At 38.4% G+C, this 19,667-nt stretch overlaps 1 protein-coding gene across 1 annotated transcript in view; it reads left to right on the top strand.

The window, feature by feature from the left end:
* Window positions 1-19,667, top strand: part of CDH11 (cadherin 11) — a 124,780-nt gene that overhangs the window by 53,950 nt on the left and 51,163 nt on the right. The window contains exon 2 of the mRNA XM_036750829.1: window positions 14,722-15,124. Coding sequence (XP_036606724.1) covers window positions 14,900-15,124 — 225 coding nt within the window. The 5' untranslated portion in view covers window positions 14,722-14,899. The remainder of the gene's footprint in view (window positions 1-14,721; window positions 15,125-19,667) is intronic.

Here is a 19,667-nt window from a genome sequence, read left to right as displayed (position 1 = left end):
TCCTATGACTGTTTATACTTAAAAAAGAGGCAATTTATCGAAAGTGGTTCTCTGCAGGATGTCAGCTCAAATGGAAAGGTATCCAAATTGCTTCCTTTCTCAGACACTTAACAGTCAATCTTTCATGCTGTCTTCTGGGTCATCATGTACTTTTTCTTGCCTTTGCTCCTTTAGTTATTGGAGGTAGTCGTTTCAAAGGAAAGTGTAGACTAGTGTTCAGTGCCCTCTACTTGCATTCAGAAGATCTGATTTCTTTTTAGACTCAGCCACAGATTCATTCTTTAAGTCTCTCCATTTTGGTCCTCGTTTTCTTCAGATATTAAAATATTGGGATTAAATTGAATGATCATGGGGATCGCTTATATCTCTTGACACTTGTGGTTCTTGAAGGTCAAGTCAAGAAGCATTTATTAAGCACCTACTGTGTTCCAGGCACTGTTCTAAGCAATGCAGATACAAAGAAAAGCAACAACAACAAAAAAATCCCTTTTCTCAAGGATTTCCCAAGTCTAAGAGAGAAGACCACATGCCAACAACTATGTACAACCAAGACATGTGAAGGATAAATTGGAGATGATCTCAGAGAGATTATCTGGTATTTTTTGTTCAGAGGTCTGTCCAAGCTCTGACCTTCTACATTCTAAGGTCTTTATGTAGCTCTGAAGGCCTGTTGTCTGTTTGTTCAAATTTCTCAGCACCCTTCCATCTCTGAACTTTCCCATTCTAAGTTCTTTTCTAATTCTCAAATTCTTCAAGATAAATAAACTGGAGGGGCAGCTAGGCGGTGCAGCAAGTAGAGTACTGGCTCTGGAGGCAGAAGAATCTGAGTTCAAATCCAGCCTCAGACACCTGACACACTTACTAGCTGTTTGACCTTGGGCAAGTTGCTTAACCCCAATTGCCCTGCCTTCCCCCCTGCAAAAAAAAGTAAAAAAAAAAGATAAATAAACTGGGTTCCAGGAGTCAAGATGGTGAAGCAAGCAGTAAAGTACCATAACTCTTCCATATTCACCTCCAGACAATGATAAAATAGAGCCCCCAAACATATCCTGGAACAATATAACTGGCAAAAATGTGGGGTGAAACAATCTTTTAACCCAAGAAACTTGGAAGATTGGAAACAAAGGTCTGTCTTGCTCAGGTAAAAGGGGGACACAGTCAAAGACAAGAAGTGTTCTAGCAAGTCAGCATCAGGTCCCATCTTGGCAAACCAGTGGGAGATCCTGAGTCCCAGTGAGGTGGAGCAGGCAGATGCCAACACCAGGAATCCCCACTTGCCTCAGCATAGACAGGGGAACAACCAGACTCCAGTTCCAAGAACAGCCATATGCTTGAGCCCTGGACAGACACCCTACAGTTGCTAGACCACCATATGCTTCTGTGTAGCCCCTGGGAACTGCAGAAACACCTCATCGTTCTCAGCACGTACCAAACACCAGTACTAGGACTTCAGCTCAACACCAGGTAACCTGCCAGACTCCTACAGCCTCCTACAATGCCAGCCATCCCCCACCCTACCCCCTCAGGGCAGCACCAGGTAAACATCCAGGGCCTGCAGCCCCTAGCACAAGAAGCCTGAGACAACCCTCCTTCCACCTTGGGAGCAGAGCTTAAATTTAAAAGAAAAGGAAAAGGTCAAAAAGGATGAGCTAAAAGGCAACAAGAAAGAATATGACCATAGAACATTATTATGATGACAGGGAAGATCAAGACACAAACTCAGAAGAGGACAACAAGACAAAAACACCTATGGTTAAAACCCAAAGAAAAACAGGAAGTGGTCTCAAGCCCAGAAAGATGTCATGGAAGGGCTCAAAAAGTTTAAAAATCATATAAGAGAGATAGAAGAAAAATTGAGAAGATAAATGACAATGATGCAAGAGAATTATGAAAAAAGAGTCAATGGCTCGGAAAAAGAAAACAATTGCTTAAAAAGTAGAATTGGATGGAAAAGGAGATATAAAAATCCACCAAAGAAAACAACTCCTTAAAGAGTACAATTGGCCAAATGGAAAAGAAAGAACAAAAGCTAATTGAGGAAAACAACTCCTTAAAAATTAGGTTTGGGCAAGTGGAAGCTCATGATTCTATGAGACATCAAGAATCAATGAAACGAATTCAAAAGAATGAAAAAAAATTGAAGATATGAACAGGAAGTTTTCAGATGAAGAAATCAAAATTATCTATAGGCATATGAAGAAGTGCTCTATGTCATTTTTGATCAGAGAAATGCAAATTAAAACAATTCTGAAATACCACTTCACACCTATCAGACTGGCTAATATGACAAAAAAGGAATATAATAAATGTTGGAGAGGATGTGGGAGAATTGGGACATTAATGCATTTTTGGTGGAGTTGTGAACTGATCTAAACATTCTTGATAGCAATTTGGAACTATGCCCAAAGGACTATAAAATTTTGCATACCCTTTGACTCCGTAACACCACTGCTAGTTTGTATTCCAAAGAAATCATAAAAAATGAAAAAGGACTTATGTGTTCAGAAGCATTTATAGCAGGCCCTTTTTGTGATGGCAAGATATTGGAAAATGAGGACACTCCCATCAATTGGGGAATGGCTGAACAAACTGTTATATGAATGTAATGGGATACTATTGTGCAATAAGAAATTATGAACAGGCAGATTTCAGAAAAACCTGTAAAGACTTGTACAAACTGATGCAAAGTGAAATGAGAAGAACCAAGAAAACATTGCACACAGTACCAGCAACATTGTGCGATAATAACTATTAATGACAGCTTTTCTCAGCAATGCAATGATCTAAGACAAGTACAAAGGCACTTGAAGGAGATGTTATCCACATCCAGATTAAAAAAACTGATAGACTCTGAATGCAGAGTGAAGCATACTTTTTTCACTTTATTCTTTTTGTGTTTTCCCCCTTTTAATCTGTTTCTTCTTTCACAGGTATAAATAGTATGGAAATATGTTTTAAATGATAGGATATCTACAACCTACATCAAATTTCCTGCTATATTAGAAAGAGGGAAGGGAGAGAGAAAAATTTGGAACTCAAAATCTTTTAAAAATGAATGCTAAAATATTTGTCTTGACATGCAAGTGGAGAAAATGCTATTAAAAATAAACTGGGATTAAAAGGAATAATCTCCAGAAACTTTTGAATAGGTATAAAGAGTGTTGTAGGATGTGTTGGAAGAAAAAGAAAACATTTGAAAATGAAATATGGGCATATTTGTGGGTTTTGTTTCATTTTGTTTTCTTTGTAATGATGGTGTTAGATTTTATTTAACTTCTTCATCATGGCCTTCCCTAACAATCTATCCCACCTTTCTGGGAATTCTATCATTGCTTATTTATGTCCTACTTAACATTGCTATCTGCCAACTTTCAAAATGTGTCTTATCCCTTCCTACTAAGCTGTAAACTCTGTGAGGACAGGGATGGTAGGTTATTCAGTTCTGTATCTCTGTCATCAGTCAGTGTATACACACACACACACACACACACACACAAATATACACATATATTTATATTGACTGATGATTATTCTTGGGGTCAGTAAGGTTATATTTGATTTAAGTCTCATAGACTTAGAAGTCAAGTATGCAAATGTTATGCTTGACTTATATTGGTTTAAAATATAATTTATTTTTCTTACCAGGTATGAGGATTTGAGTGTTCATTGTGAAATCTTTCCCCCTCTTTTTCTTTCCTCCTTTCCTCTCCTCTATACATGCAAAAATATTCTGCAATATAACATAGGAATATATGAACCTGAATGATTGATTTAATAGCTCTTTACCCTTCACAAGAACAGAAAATTTTCAGTTATTAGATGTGCACACTATTTATTGCTCTAAGGCATTTGTAAGTGGGTTCAGGGCCTTTGATGTCATAAATAATATTACATTATGTAAAACATCTGTTTATTACTGACATTTTGCCCTAATCTTTCTTCTTTGTACTTTAGCTCAGAGGGAAAAAATATTTTCAAAGAAAAAATAATCTTTCTTCATCTTCTTCCCCCTCCTTTTCTTCCCTCCCTTCTTCCCTCTCTCATTACCTCCTTTTTTCTCCTTCTTTTCCTTCATCCCTCAATTCTTCTCTATCCCTGTCACTTCTTCCCTCCCTTTTCATCCCTCCCATTTTTCATTCACTTTCTTCCCCCCCTTTCTCTTTTCCTCTCCCTACATCCCCCCTCCCTCTATCCTCACACATACATATGCAGTTGTTATTCATAGTCAAAGCTGACACTGCTGACAGTGTTGTTTCCTGCATTGGCAATGTATTTTATTCATCTTAATGATTAACATTTTAAAATATTACAGTGAGAAAAAGAAAATCGAATGGCTTAAGTTGGGCATAGATAATAAGTTCCTCCTCGGATAAATGACACTCAGTTGCTATATTTCCTTTATTCCAATGATTTCCACTCTCTTTGCTATAACTCTCTGTTAGACAACATGAGATTTCATGACCCTAAGGCTTAGAAGTCACTAGAACTAGTGGTAATTACATTTTAAGGAATGATGAAATTTGCTCATACAATGAGGCCTCATGGGAAGAACCCTGAGCTTGGAGCTAGAAAACCCATATTCACATTTACCATTCATGTAGCTATGTGAATGTGGACAGTAATTTCTGTCACCCAAAGTTTCCATCACCATAAAACTGGTACAATAGTACATGTTGATTATCTCTGTTTCTATTAGCTCCTCCCCATTAATATTGTGTTCAGAGAGTGGGAGGTAAGAATAGGCCATGATAGGTGAGAGAGACTTTGAAGGATCAGAACATGATGAGTTCAAAAGGATAGTTTCAACTTCAATGTTAACATGGCCCAGACCACTTTCAGAGGAAGAAGATGTAGATGAACATGACCATAGCTAAGAAGGTAGGAAAAATCAGGAGTGTGATATTTTATTTTCTCAGCACCATATTTTGGGTGAGATGTTAACAGGCTGGTAGATGTCCAAAGGGGTATATCAGGATGGTGATAAGATTAGAGATCAAGCCATATTTTACTTAGAGAATAACTGTTGCTGCTGTTTCATTTCAGTCGTGTCTGACTCTTTGTGACCCGATTTGGGGTTTTCTTGGCAAAGATACTGGAGTGAGTTGCCATTTCCTCCTCCAGCTCACTTTACAGATAAGGAAACAGGGTTAAGTGACTTGCCTGGGGTCACATAGTAATGTCTGAGACTGGCTTTGAACTTGGGTCTTCTTGACTCCAGGCCCATCATTTCATCCACTGCAATGCCTTGTTGCTCCAAATAGGACCAAACTATTTCTATGTGGCTGAAAAGCTCAAAACTAAGAGGGATGACTGGGCAGTTACAGGTAGACTAATCTCTGTTCAATGTAAGTAGTGGTAGAGGTGGGTTTAGAATTAGAAAGGGCCAATAGAAGAATAGGTTGCCTTCAAGGCACTAGTGAGTTGCCCATCACTAGAAGACATTTAAGAAGTGTGCTTGCCTTTAAGAGACTAGCTGAGTGAAAAGTATGGCATCTTGCCCTTCAAAGAACCCACTTCAATTCTGCCCATCTCCCATAGAATGGAGATGTGGAATGGACCTCAGATACCCTCATACTGTAAAGGTGAGAGATAGAAGGAAGGTAACAATCATTTCCTACATCCTAGGTACTATGATAAGACCTGGGAATACAAATACAAGCAAAAAGAAAAGATAATCCTTGCCCTCAAGGAGCTTACCTTCTAGTGGGAGAAGACAAAACATAGAAAGGGAACTGAAAAATGTATTCAGGGGCACCCACAAGAGTGCTCGGTGCTGAAATCCGGACCGTCAAAAATACATCCATTAATGGAGTGAAGTATGGCTGGTCTGGGTACATCCTCATCATAGATACCCAGGAAAGAACTCACCAATGAAAAAAGTGAATTGGCATGGTGGAGAGAGATTTCTGGGTGAGAAGACCCCAAGCACGAAAGGAATCTTCATAGTAACAAGACAGTTGAGTTATGGTAATAACGTCCAAAGAGTCAGAAACACAGTAAAGGGGGAATAAAATGAAATGGATGAAATGATAAATGAAGAAACTAAAGCTCAAAGAGGTTTGAGCTGGGTGGCCCAGTGGATAAAGCGCCAGGCCTAGAGACAGGCAGATTCATCTTCCTGAGTTCAAATATGGTCTCACATACTTACTAGCTGTGTGACCCTGGATAAGTCACTTAGTCCTGTTTGCCTCAGTTTCCTTATCTGTAAAATGAGCTGGAGAAGGAAATAGCAAACCACTCCAGTAACTTTGCCAAGAAAACCCTAAATGGGGTCACAAAGAATTGAACAGGATTGAAAAACAACTGAATGGCAACAACAAAAACAGGTAATAAATGTCAATGCTAGGATGTGAATCTTGTCCTCTGACTCTAAATCCAATGTTTCTCCACTGAAGCACACTGACTTCCTAATGTATTTTCACAGCATAGACCCCAAATTTTATAGTACCTAGCTACAGTGGCCTGCATGGGGCTATATACTTCTTAATACTCATGGGGAGCTCTCTTTAATTCTTGTCATTTGGATTAGTTCTGATTCAGAAAATGTTTTCTGCTCCCCCTAACTGTGGGTGGGTAGATAAATAGTAAAGAGTCCCTGCTTAGGTCAGGTTCATCTTCAGCTTTCACAGCACCCTTGTAGAATGGGGGGGGGGGGTCTCACATTTCCAGTTACTTAATTTGGCGTGCTCATTAAATCCTGCAGCCTCCATAACAGATGCTGGGCATTTGAACTTGGTGGCAGTCAAAGAACAACAGTCCATGAAATGACCCTCTTCACAACATCATTTGCATATTCAGCTACCAAGGAGATGTCTGTGCTTAAAGGCAGCCACTCTGTCTAGTCCCTAAAACAGAGAAGGGGCATATTAGCAGGTTTGTCATATCAGACTTCCTTGTCCTTTTCGGCATTGTTTTCATAGATGAAGCTAATTCTGTGGATTTGATTTGAAGACAGAGACCAGCTCAGTGTTGAATGATGAGACACACACACGGAATATAATATGCTTGAATTAATTTGCATAACAGGATACTATTGGTTACAAAGCTGTGTTTGTTGTAGGGGGGATGTCGCAGTTAGGGAGCAAGGCTTTGAGGTGCCTTCACAGATGTAGCCTAGAATTTTGAGTTATGATGAAGACTTGGGGGGTGTTATTCTGGATGTGATGATAACATAGCTTTGATTTGAAATGAGCTTCCTAGAAATAAAAGGAATGAGCGTGCTCATTTGATAGCTGAGACTCTGTGAGCAGGAGCTGGTGGGTGCGGATAGCGGGGAGATTGGGGGAAGGGGAGTTTGCAAGACAAACCTTAAATCCATTTAGAAATTTTCTAAGCTGCTTCTGCTCCTTCTCTTCCCTGCCTCATGAAAATTCCCAACAGATGCCCTAATATACTCAAACAGCTTTACATGCCATTTTCTTTAACAAAGACAAAACCTAGCATGGAAAGACTGTTTTTTTTGATAGAGGAGCCACAGGTTAAAAGTGGTTATCTGCCTATCAACAGAGAGGAGCTCGACAGGCCTTTGGAGCTCTTCTTTTTGTAAATGCATCTTCCTGTCATATTATTACTTTGGTGACTTTGAAGAGAACTTCCTTTCTTTTCTGACAATATTTCCCTTCATCACGAAATGAAGTCCGTGTATATAAATGCTACTTAGGCTTCTTAGTGGGACCCAAAAGCAGTATCTTGTTAGAATAGCGTTAATGGAAGGATTGTTAAGGAACCATCTTGGGGATCGCTATTAAAACAAATTAGAGTATCGCTATTTACCCCTAATTCTAACTACAGTTGAGGTCTCATTTGGAATTCAGCCTTCCATTAATTTTTATGCAATATTCCTGCAAACCCCATCCCGTTGCTTCCATCAATCACCATGCATTACACCAGGCTCCAGAAGCACATTTCACAGAATGGATCCCTCAGGACCCACATCTATCTTAACATATGCAGAAGTTCAGAAATTCTGCGTTAGGGGAATTTTCTTTAACTCCATCCTGCTGCTGAAACCAGGATAAATTTGCTTGTTGTTTACTATGGTGAGATATCTTGGGAGTTCCAGCAACCCTAGGATTGTACCTGAAAAAGAAGAATGGGTTCATTGGCTGGATGAACTTCCTTCCTGTATAATGTGATTTCTGGCATGTCTAGGACATTCTGGCTAAACTCTTTTTCCCCTCTTGCTCCAGAGTAATACTTTGCTCGCTCCAGATTAATATTTCTCACATCGTCTCCCAAGAAGCATTAATTATGTCCATAATTATGGACTGCTGAGAATACTGGCCATTATGTAAAATGCAGTTTTACTTATACAAGACTGAATTTTAAACTTGATCTGAACTGCATTCGTAAATGCTAGCATCGTGCTGTGAAAAGCACAATCAACTGTGTGTCAAAATACCAACACTCCAGTCTAAGAAATTCCATTTACTAGCTGTTTGACCTTGGGCTACAATTCCCAGAGCCTTAGTTTCTTCGTCTGTAAAATGAGGGAAACAATACCTGCCCTTTAAAGCTCACAGGGTCACCATCATCATCATCATCATCATCATCATCATCATCATCATCATCACTAGCATTTCTACAGTATTTTTAGGTTTATAAAATGCTTTACAAATATTATCTAATTTGACCCTAGGAGACAGGTACCATTGTTTTCTCCATTTTAAAGGTGAGGAAACTGATGTAGACAGAAATTTGTGAAATTTGGAGTTGGTCAAAGGGCTGCACTTGAGGACCTAGAGGGCCACATGTGGCCTTGGGGCCACAGGTTCCCCACACCTGACTCTAGCCTAAAGTCCAAGAGATAGTGAGTGTCTAAGGATTTGAATTCAGGTTCTTTTAGATTCCAGGCTTGGAGTTCTCTCCACTGCACCATCAAGTTGCCTTGTTACCACATGATGCAAGGTGGATAAAGTGCTTTGTAACCATAAAGTACTAAATACTTACTTTGATAATTCAACAGACCGTAGGTGTTCTGAAGATCATACCCTGAGATGTTATTTTTATGAGTTTCTATAGCCTAAATGTGTTATCACGTGGTGGCAAGGTCTATCATAATAAGCCTTACCATACTTAATTAAGCCTGTCCTGGGATGATAAAGAATCATGTCATTGCAGTTCAGTAGTTTCAATTGTGTGAGAATCTTCATGACCCCATTTGGGGTTTTCATGACAAAGATACTGGAGTAGTTTGTCATTTCCTTTCCAGCTCATTTTACAGATGAGGAACTTGAGGCAAACAGGGTTAAGTGACTGGCCCAGGATCACACAGCTAGCAAGTATCTGAGGCCAGATTTGAACTCAGGAAGATGTGTCTTCCTGACTCCAGGCCTGGCACTCTATCCCCTTAGTCACCTAGCTGCCTATAATAAAGAATCATAGAATCTTTGATTTGTAAGAACTATACAATCTAACAAATACCATTAAAAAGAAAGAAAGGTAATAAATAAATATTATATATATGTGTGTATATATGTATATATATACACACACAAATACGTATATGTGTATATATATGTATGCACACAGAAATATGTATATTATATATATTTGTGAGCATGTTGTATGAGTGTATATATATATATATACATCTACAAATACTATACATATACATATACACATACATACATACTTATACATTTACCTGTTTATGGAGAGAGTCAGAGAAAGAAAGAGAGAGAGAGAGAGAGAAGAGAAGAGAGAGAGAGAGAGAGATGATACTGGTAATAGTTATAATAGGCAATTAAGTATACAATGCATAGAGCTCTGCTGGAGTATGGAAGATTTGAATTCAAATCCACCCTTAGACACTTAGTAATTATGACCCTGGAAAGCTCATTTTACTTATCTGTGACTCAGTTTACTCACGTGTCAAACTGAGGGATAATATTTACGTCTACGATTTAGGGTTGTTCTGAGGAGAAAAATCAGATAATATGGGTAAAGTACCTGGTAAACACTAAAGCACTCTCTAAATGCCAGTTGTAATTGTTAATAATATAACAAGAGCAGTGCCAAGAACTGGCTTTTTAATAGCACTTTTTGCTTTTCCTTTCAGAATTGCAAAATGGTCTGTGTACGTTGTTTCATTATAACCTGTCAGAACTCGGCCTCTTTTTTCATAGTCCCAGAGAAACCAACCCAGTGTCATCACCATGTCACAATGGTGAATGCAGAGGAGGACTTTAGTCCCTATGAGTTGGCATTACAATTAATATTTACATTTATTAACAATAAATTGCCTTTACTTAATTGCTATTTTTGTTAGCTATGCAATCTGGAGGTAGAATTCAGCTAATCAGTGCCATCAAGGTCTTGGGAATATTCTTGATCACATTCTAATGGTAAATGAGTTCAAGAACATATTTTCCTAATAGTTTCTGAAGCATTCTGGTTTACAAATTCCTGACACTGCCTTCCTTGCTGTTGAAACAAGATATTCTACCTCCATACTCCGAGCATTTATTTTCCCTGGCTACTGCTCCTTGCCTGGAATTCTCTTGTTCCTCATTTCCATCTCCTTGCTTCCTTGACTTCCTTCAATTCCTAGCTAAAATTTCGCCTTCTACGAGCAGCCATTCCCAAACTTCAGTAATTCTAGCTCTTTCCCTCTGAGATTACCCCAAATCTTTCCCGTATGTAGTTGGCTACTTGTTGTCTCCTCCATTGCACTGGGGGCTCTTGAAGTCAGGGACTGTCTTTTGCCTGTTTCTGTATTCCCCTCACTTAGCACAGTACCTCGCACATAATAGGCACTTAAGACATTTTTTTTGACTGACAAAAAAGATTTACAGTAATTTTTATGGAGTATAATCATAAAACTGACAGTTCTTGTAGTAGAAATGTTAAAAGTTTCAACCTGACATTTTATTTCTGCACAACCAATTAACAAATATTTATCAAGTACTAACACACACACATACACACACACACATATATATTACATAATTTTAAGATTTTCATCTTTCTTTAGAAGTCATATTATGCTATTACGTGGTCTAGAGGAAGTGCTTGGTTTAATTATTATTAAACTACAATGGGGAATGAAGGGGATGAGACAAATAAATCATCTAGTTCTAGTGCATTCGGTGTGAAGATAATATGCTTTGTTTTAAAAATGGAAACCCACAGAACCAGGTACAAAAGTATCAACTTTAATTGAAGCCTTAACATACACACACACACACACACACTTCACAGTTTATACACAAAAATAATTTGTCACCATGAGAATGAGCACTTCATAAATGACACTATGGAAAACTGGTAGGTTTCATATCATACCACAGTGTTAGTTTCCATTCCCTCTTGTTAGGTAATGAAGGATACAATGAAAGTTTTCTTCCCCTTACTAGCTATAGTAATCCTGGGCAAGTCCGTTAACCTCTGTTTGCCACAGTTTCCTCAACTGTAAAGTGAAGATAATACTAGACCCTCTCTCTCAGAGTTGTGAAGATCAAATGAGACAATATTTGTGAAGTGCTTAGCACAGTGCATGGTACAGTATGCACTTCCTTGCTTCCTTCCTTCCTTTCTTCTTTCCTCCCTCCCTTCCTTCCTCCCTTCTTCCTTCCTTCCTTCCTTCCTTCCTTCCTTCCTTCCCCTCCCTTCCTTCCTTCCTTCCTTCCTTTCTTCCTTCCATATTTATCAGGTACCTCCTATCCCATTCATACCACTGTATTCTTTTTTGTGGGGTTTAAGATGTTGGGATAAAATATAGTCCCTGATCATACAGGGGGTTATAGCATACTGGGATATGCAACATAAATACAAATTTCTTTTGGTAGGTCTGTCCAAACCAAAGACTTATTAAGAGTCTACTACATGCCAAGAATCAGTCTAAGTGTTGGTGATACCAAGAAAAGCAAACCAGTCCCTGCCCTTAAGGAGCTTACAATTAATGAAGAGATGTCTGACCTGGGCACCCTCCTTAATTGTAGTTTCTGGGATGAGAGGTCTCTGCCCTCCAATCAGAGGGAAGATAGAGCCCTAGGTGCAGAGGGTATTGCCAATGTGGGAGTTCTAGGGTTGAAGTGATTTTGCAGGATGAAGTGATTCCTGTGACATGATGGAGAATTCCAGGAAATGTAGCCAGGTGAGAAATAAATTAAATATGTAATTACCATTATAAGACAAGTGAAAAAAGTCCTATGTGAAATTGGTGCAAGGGAGGCCATTACCATCAAAGGGGATCAAGGAAGGAAGGAAGGAAGAAAGAAATGAAGGAAAGAAAGAAAGAGAGAAAGTAAGAAAGAAAGAAAAAGTTAGAAAGAGGAAAGAAGAAAGGAAGGAAGGTAAGAAAGAAGAAAGAAAGGAAGAAAGAGAGAGAAAGGAAGGAAGAAAGAAAGAGGAGAGAAAATTAATGCTGGAAGAAATGTTCAACAACTCTGATTAGAGCCCTGCTGGAGGTTTACATCTAGTTCTGGCATCACATTTTAGAAAGAACATTTTCAAGCTGGAGAGCTTCTAGGAGGCAAAGAACAGAATGGTGAGGGCCAGTAGAAACTCTGTCATGCAAAGGCCAATAGAAGAACTAAAGCTTGTTTAACCTGAAGTGCAGAAGACTTAGAAGGGCCAAGACAGCTGTCTTTATATGTTTAAAGGACAATTAGGTGGAAGAAAGACTAGGTTCATTTTGATCAGCTGTTTAGGATAAAACTTGGAATGATGTATAGAAGTGAAAGGAAAGTATATTTTGGGTCAGCATAAGGAGTAATTTTCAGATAAAATTTAAATTAGGTTAGTTGCCTTGTTTGTAGGTGAGTTCCATGTGACTGGAGCTCTTCAAAGGGAGAATGCTTGACTGCTTATTTGGGGTATTGCAAGGGGCATGACTACTCAAGAAGGAATTGAACAAGATGACCTCTGACATTTCTTCTTGTCCTGACAAAGGTAGTAAAAGAAGCAAGCCTATGTAATAGTTTTCTATTTGTTTGTTTGTTTGTTTTTTGCTTGTGTGTATGTGTGTGTGTGTGTGTGTGTGTGTCTGTTTTAATCAGTAGAACCTTCTATAGTTTGAGCATAGTGATCCTGGTCCAACTTAATAATAATCCCTCACATTTCTAAAACTACCTTGCTATTTACAAAGTATTTTTGAATAGTAGAGTCATAGCACTAGAAGAAACCTTAGGGATTAGTTCCTTCTATTTGGGAAACCAAGATCCAGAGAGGTCTTGTCCAGGGTCACAAATCTGTTAAGAGAGGCAAGATTTGAACCTAGATACTTTGAATCCACATACAGTACTTTCTCTTTTAGGCTGGTCATACTGCCAGGAATAATTATGATTGGCAGAAATAGTACCTCCCACTGTAGCCCCAAGTTTCCAATTAATGCAAAAGGTACAGGGCCTTTCCAAAGCTTTCACAGATACTAAGGGATTCAGACTTAGGTGTATTGACTCCAGGCCTGGTGCTGTCCACATACATTTTTTTATTGTTTTGTTTTGCTTGTTTGTTTTGTTTTTAAACTTCATCTCATTTGTTTAAGAAACCCCAGTGGTAGGAAAACTCAATCTTCCAATGCAAGTGTAAAAACCTAGTCTGGAACACAGTAGGACATCCCAAGTCACCTGGGGATACTGAGGCAGGATGCCAGAGGTGATAGAGATCTGGCCTGAGAGTCAGGAAGACTTAGGTTCAAATCCTTCCTCTGACAAATATTGGCTGGATGACCCTGGACAAGTTACATAATCTGTCCAATAACATTAAAATAGCTCTCATTTACATGACTCTTTAAAGTTTGCAAGGAGCTTTACATACACTGTGTGGCTTGATCTTTACCAGTGATTCGGGAGGTAGGTGCTGTTATTATCTTTCTTTAATGGAGGAGGAGTTTGAGACTTAGGAAACTGTGTGAGTTATCCAGTTACACAGAGCTAGAGCAAGGTGTTTGAGATGAGATTGATCTCCCTTCTCACTGCTGCCTTCTGGTTCCCCTGACTTCCTTTGAGACCCACTCTAAACTCCACTTTCTGTAAGAGGCTTTTCCTGGTCCCCTCCGGAAGCTGGTGCCTTCCTTCTGACCCTTCATCTGCTTTGTAATTTATCTTTATGGACCTAATTATTTTCATGCTTCGCAATTAGAATGTGAGCTTCATGAGGACAGGGACTATTTTTGTCTTTCTTTGCTCCCACAGCCCTTAGCACAATGCCTGGCTTAAAAAATGCTTATTAACCGACAAAGGCAGATCTTCTTGACTATCAATATAGTGTTTTCTTCACTTCCTCAGCTACTCATCATCTTTACATCCATCAACATGCTTGGATGACACTAGTGGCCTAATTCTAAAATTCCAGTCTCCCCTGAGTAAGGTTGGGGCAGCTAGGTGGCACAGTGGGTAGAGTTCTGGGTCTGGAGTCAGGAAGACCTGAGTTCAAACCCACCCTCAGACACTTCCTATCTGGGTAAGTCACTTAACCCTGTTTGTCTCAGTTCCTCATCTGTAAAATGAGCTGGAGAAGGAAATGGCAAACTCAGAAAACCCCAGATGTGGTCATGAAGAGTCAGACATGACTAAAATGACTGAACAATAACAAAGATTACCAGACCCATTTAAAATGAACTGTATTTATTCTGTTGTTGCTACTGATTTAAGGAACTGCTGTTTTAAAACACTTCCTCCATCCTACCCCACTGCCCTGTTCTTGAGCATACTTGCTAACGAATGTGTGTATTTTCTTTGACTGTGAAGTCATTGACGTCTTCTCTTTTCCTTTCAGAGGCAAAATTGGGAAGGTGCACAGCATTGAGGTGATGCTCTTCCTGAATGGTGGTATTCTGTCTGGAGACGGTTCCAGTTGAATGTGCTAAGTGGCCTGCCAGGTTGAAGACTGTCAGATCTCCGGGTACAAAGGCTGGATTTACAGAGATACTCCTGTGCCTCTCACTTAACCAAAAATGAAGGAGAACTACTGTTTACATGCTATCCTGGTCTGCCTGGGAATGCTGGCTAACAGCCAGGCATTCTCAACTGAGAAAATGAATCATTTAAGACCTCTGCACGCTCATCACGAAAAAGGAAAGGAAGGTCAGGTTCTTCAGCGTTCCAAAAGAGGCTGGGTCTGGAATCAGTTTTTTGTAATTGAGGAGTACACTGGACCAGATCCTGTATTAGTTGGCAGGGTAAGCAATTGACCTCCCTTTTTTATTTCAATGTTCCCTGATGGTTCTGTGAACCTTAGACTTCATTGGCTAAAATCGTAGGATGATGGTATCAGAGAATTAGAGCTGGAAAAGCTGTTAGAGAAAGACAAAGCCCAAATAGGTTAAATGATTTACCTGATGTCACACAGATGGCAAGGGATAGAATCAGGATTAAAATCTTGATTATATGGAATGTGTGTATTTCCAAAACTCTATTTAAAGAGGAGTATCACAAAAACCCACTGAGAAGAGAGCTTCTAGCATGAGAAGATGGTCAGAAGTTTTAGATGCTACACAGATACCAAGGAGGATGAGGACTGAAAAAAGAGATGGGTGAATTTTTCATTTAAGAGATCCTGGTGATTTTAATGATAATTTCCCTTAAATGATGAGGTCGGAAGTCAGACTGCAAGTGATTGAGCAGTAAGAACAGGAAGGTCAGAAAGTAAACTCAAAGTATTTAAACTGCTCCCCACCCTACAATTTTCACTGTGGAAAAGAAGATGAGAGAATAACTTGAGGGGATGGTAGTACCAAATGGAATGTTTTGTTTTGTATTGTTTTATTTTTATGCATTTGGGACATGTTTGCAAGCATAAGAGAAGAAGCAATTTTATAGAGAAAGATGGAAAATTTGGGGAGGGGGAGCAGGGGGCAAAGAAAGGAGAAAGGGTAGAGGGAAAGAAGGGTGATAATTAAAGCAGTGATTTTCCAGAGGAGGAGAGAAGAGATGGGATCAAGTGCACCAGTAGAAAGGTTATTTTTGAAAAGGAAAAGGACCACTTATTTCTCTAAGCCTGGAAAGGGTTTAGGTTTGTATTAAAGTAATTTGAAGTATGGAACTTGTGAGCAGAGAAGACCTCCAAATTATAGCATTTTTCCCAGTGAATTATGAGGCAAAATTCTCTGCCAAAAGGGAGAGAGGAAGAGGTGATATAAATAGCCTAAGAAGAGAAAAAGTTTTGGAACAGAGACTGTGGTGAATAAGATGGAGAAGCCATCAAGGAAGAATAGAATTATTATTATATAGCAATGAGGCCCCAATGAAGATCACATAACATACATTTTTCAGTCAAATGAATTAGCAGATTTTTGTGAGTTCCTTGTTTGCTGTGGCACATGAGTAGGAGTAGAGAAAGTAGGCCATAATCAAGGGTTGTGGTTTGAAAAAGGATGAGTGAAGACAGGTCAGGGGACTCAAGAATAATGAGGAGTATCAAGCTGAACTGATAAATTATAGGGTCAAGATTTTGAAGAAAGGGAAGAGAGGTTGAAGAAGGGGTGATGCCCTGGAAAAACAGGGAGGGGTAGAGTGACTGGGGTTTGCAGTGAGGAAAGAGAACACTTCCCTTCCAAACTTAACATTGCAAATTCACTTTCACATCCGACATTCTGTGTTATAATATTCCTTACAGTAATAACATTTTATGCATCGAGGTATCTTTTGCTTCCAAAAATATGTTCCAGGATACTACTCCTCATACTTTTTCCATATCTTTTTTCCAACTTCTAATAATCTTTATTCCAAAGCACAGTCAGATACCATCATTCAATGATTCTATGATTTTATTTATTTATACTGATAAAGGATAGGTGTGTTAAAGGCCTTGGTCCCTGGAGGGATAATGATACAACAAAGACAGAACATATCTAAGTAACATTGAAGAGATTTTCTGAATTTTCACTACGGACATGACAAGAGAATAGAAGATTAAATTTAAGTATGATCATTTTAGCTTGGACAATGGAAATGGCTGTCCAATACATGGTTACATTAACAAAGTATTTCTTCTTCGCAGATTGTGGTGAAGTGGTTTCTGTATCATGTATTAAGTTAAAAGCAGATGATGATTTGTTCAATCTCCAACTTTTAATATTTATAATTGGTTATCAGAAGTGAAACTTCACCATGAAAGTTGCATGCTTTGTTGAAATGGGGAAAATTTGTATTTGAATATAAAAAATGAAAAAAAAAGTCTACAATCCTTAGGGTTGGAAATTGGCAAGAAACCAATGCCTGGTTCACTTGATAGCATTTAATGATTTACCGAACTACTTTTTTGTGTGGAGCTTAATAGTAAATCATATCTGATTAAATGGAAGTAGTATAAATCCCCTTTTATGAGATTCAAATGAGAATTTACATCTAACTTTCATCTGTGTTAGTGCTGTCAGTGAAATGAGAAGAATCTAAAATATTTTTTAAAAGTTAACCATATGGATGATCATAAAAAATGTCTATTTAATTCCCAAGAAATTTCATGAATTAAAATACAGAATCATAGGATGTTAAAAGTGGAAAGGATTTTAAAATATGGACCACTGTGTCACATATTATAAGAACTGGAAGGGACTTAAGAACATAGAATTTTTGAACTGGTAGGAATCTTAGAGTGGAAGGGTGATAATCTGCACATAAGCAATACTAGCTTTAGCAGTAATAGTTCAAGCTAACTTCACAGATGTGGAAACTGAGATGCAGAAAAGGCAAGTAGCTTACCCTGAATGGCCAGTGCAATAGTGGAATAGCCAGAACCGGAACTCACAGCTTGTGATTTCTTTGGCATTTTCCATGACACCACCATTGCCCCACATTTAAGGGGAGAGCTAAAATCAGAGCTACTCAACCATCTCAGTAAATTCAATCAAATTGCAAAAGACTTAAAGAAAATTATTGTATTTCCAATTACACACAAACCGGGGATAAAGAGAATGGCAATCTTTGACCTTTTGCTTAGAAGACAAATACAGCATTTTAAAAGTATTTAATGTCCATTTTTCTTGCAAAAATAAGTTGATGTGAATCACACATATTGAAAGATTATTTTAAAATTTTGTTTTTGAGCACTAACTGTTCTTTGTAATTTTTACCTAAGGCATCCCTTTGGAATGAAATAGAATTTATTTAACAAAATTATTGCCCTTTGAATTCACAGAACCATGGAAGGTTAGAGCTGGAAGGGACACTAGGATATAGAATGTAAGAACATAGAATGTGACAGACAGAAGAGATCTTAGAATATTTTGTCAGAATTTTAATAAGCCTTAGAACAACATGCGGTGCTCTGTTTGGAAGGGACTTTAGAATGTTAGGATGTTTCTAGCTTGAAGGGACCTTAGATCACAGAATACCAAAACTCAAAGAAACTTTAGAGATAATCATTTTACAATTTTAGATAGAACTAGAGAGGTTAAGTCACCTGGCTATGGTCATACAGCAATCCGCTCCAGCAGTGCAGAGAACCAGAATTCTGCACACAGTAGGTATTCAAAAGCCAGTGTTCAAATGCATGAAGTGAATGTTAATCAATGAATCAGTGAATAGTATTCTACTGATTTCATGTCCAGTGTCATTTCCACTCTATCGCAATTTTATTTTATAAACTTGATGCATTTTAACTTTTAAACATACATAGTAATAAGCACTTATGATATATAATGACATATAATATGTACATATACACACATATGCACATATAATTCACTCTTTATACATGTGTTATATGTGAATATACATATATAATATACATTTGTATATGTTGTATTATTCATAATATGATGTTATTGTGCATATGTATCATGTATGTATTTACACATATATATGTATTTATACATGAGGGAGGGAGAGATAGAGTGACACAGAGAGAAATAGACTGAGAGACCAAGACATCAAGGAAGACTTGAAGCAAAGAGTTAAGTCTTCCTCAGGCAAGACTACTGGCTGTGTGTACCTGGGCAAGTTGGTTAACCTCTCAGTGACCTAGGAAGCTCTCTGGGGCATATGTTACAGAGAAGGTGCTGACCTGCATTTGGAAAAGTAATATTCTCATCCAGGAGTCCCTCCTACCAATGAAATCACATGCCCAGTCACCACACACACACACACACACACACACACACACACACACACACACACACATACTCTTCCCATGGATCTCTACTCATTTAAAAACATTGTGAGAGAAGTGAACTATTTTCAATCTCTTTGAATGATGGCGAAGTTGTCTATCCAGACCCACTACAGTACTTTGTCAAATCTTGCTTAACTATATAATTGTTTCTTTTTGACAGCTATAAAAGATTTCATGGTCCTATGATAATTTGCTTTTGTAAACTTCTAGCATCTTGGACACTGGCAAAGGTCTATGGATAGAGTCACAAAGGTCCTCAATATCTTCCTGTGAACAGATTGTCTGTGCTCCCTCCCACTTAGATTAGAATAAGGGAAATAAAGATTGGAATTCAATAGAGCTGTTAGTGCTGAATAAAGCAAAAGTCTATATAATACATTGTCTTTGGAAAAATGGGGGTTTTCTCTTTTTGCAACTCATAGTATAGTAGCAAATAAGCTAAAATTGTAGTCTGGGAAGAGCTGGGTTCTTATTCTGGCTTTGATGACAATTGGCATCAAGAGTCACTTGTATGGCTCCTGGAAAGTCATTTTTTCCTATCATCCTGGACTTCAGTTTCTTTCTTTGTAAAACGAGGCTATGATATTTGCACTATCTCATAAAATAGTTGT

This window comes from Trichosurus vulpecula, chromosome 3, assembly GCF_011100635.1.
Source record: "Trichosurus vulpecula isolate mTriVul1 chromosome 3, mTriVul1.pri, whole genome shotgun sequence".
In the NCBI taxonomy this organism is placed as follows: domain Eukaryota; kingdom Metazoa; phylum Chordata; class Mammalia; order Diprotodontia; family Phalangeridae; genus Trichosurus; species Trichosurus vulpecula.
This window is presented reverse-complemented; position numbering and strand designations above follow the sequence as displayed.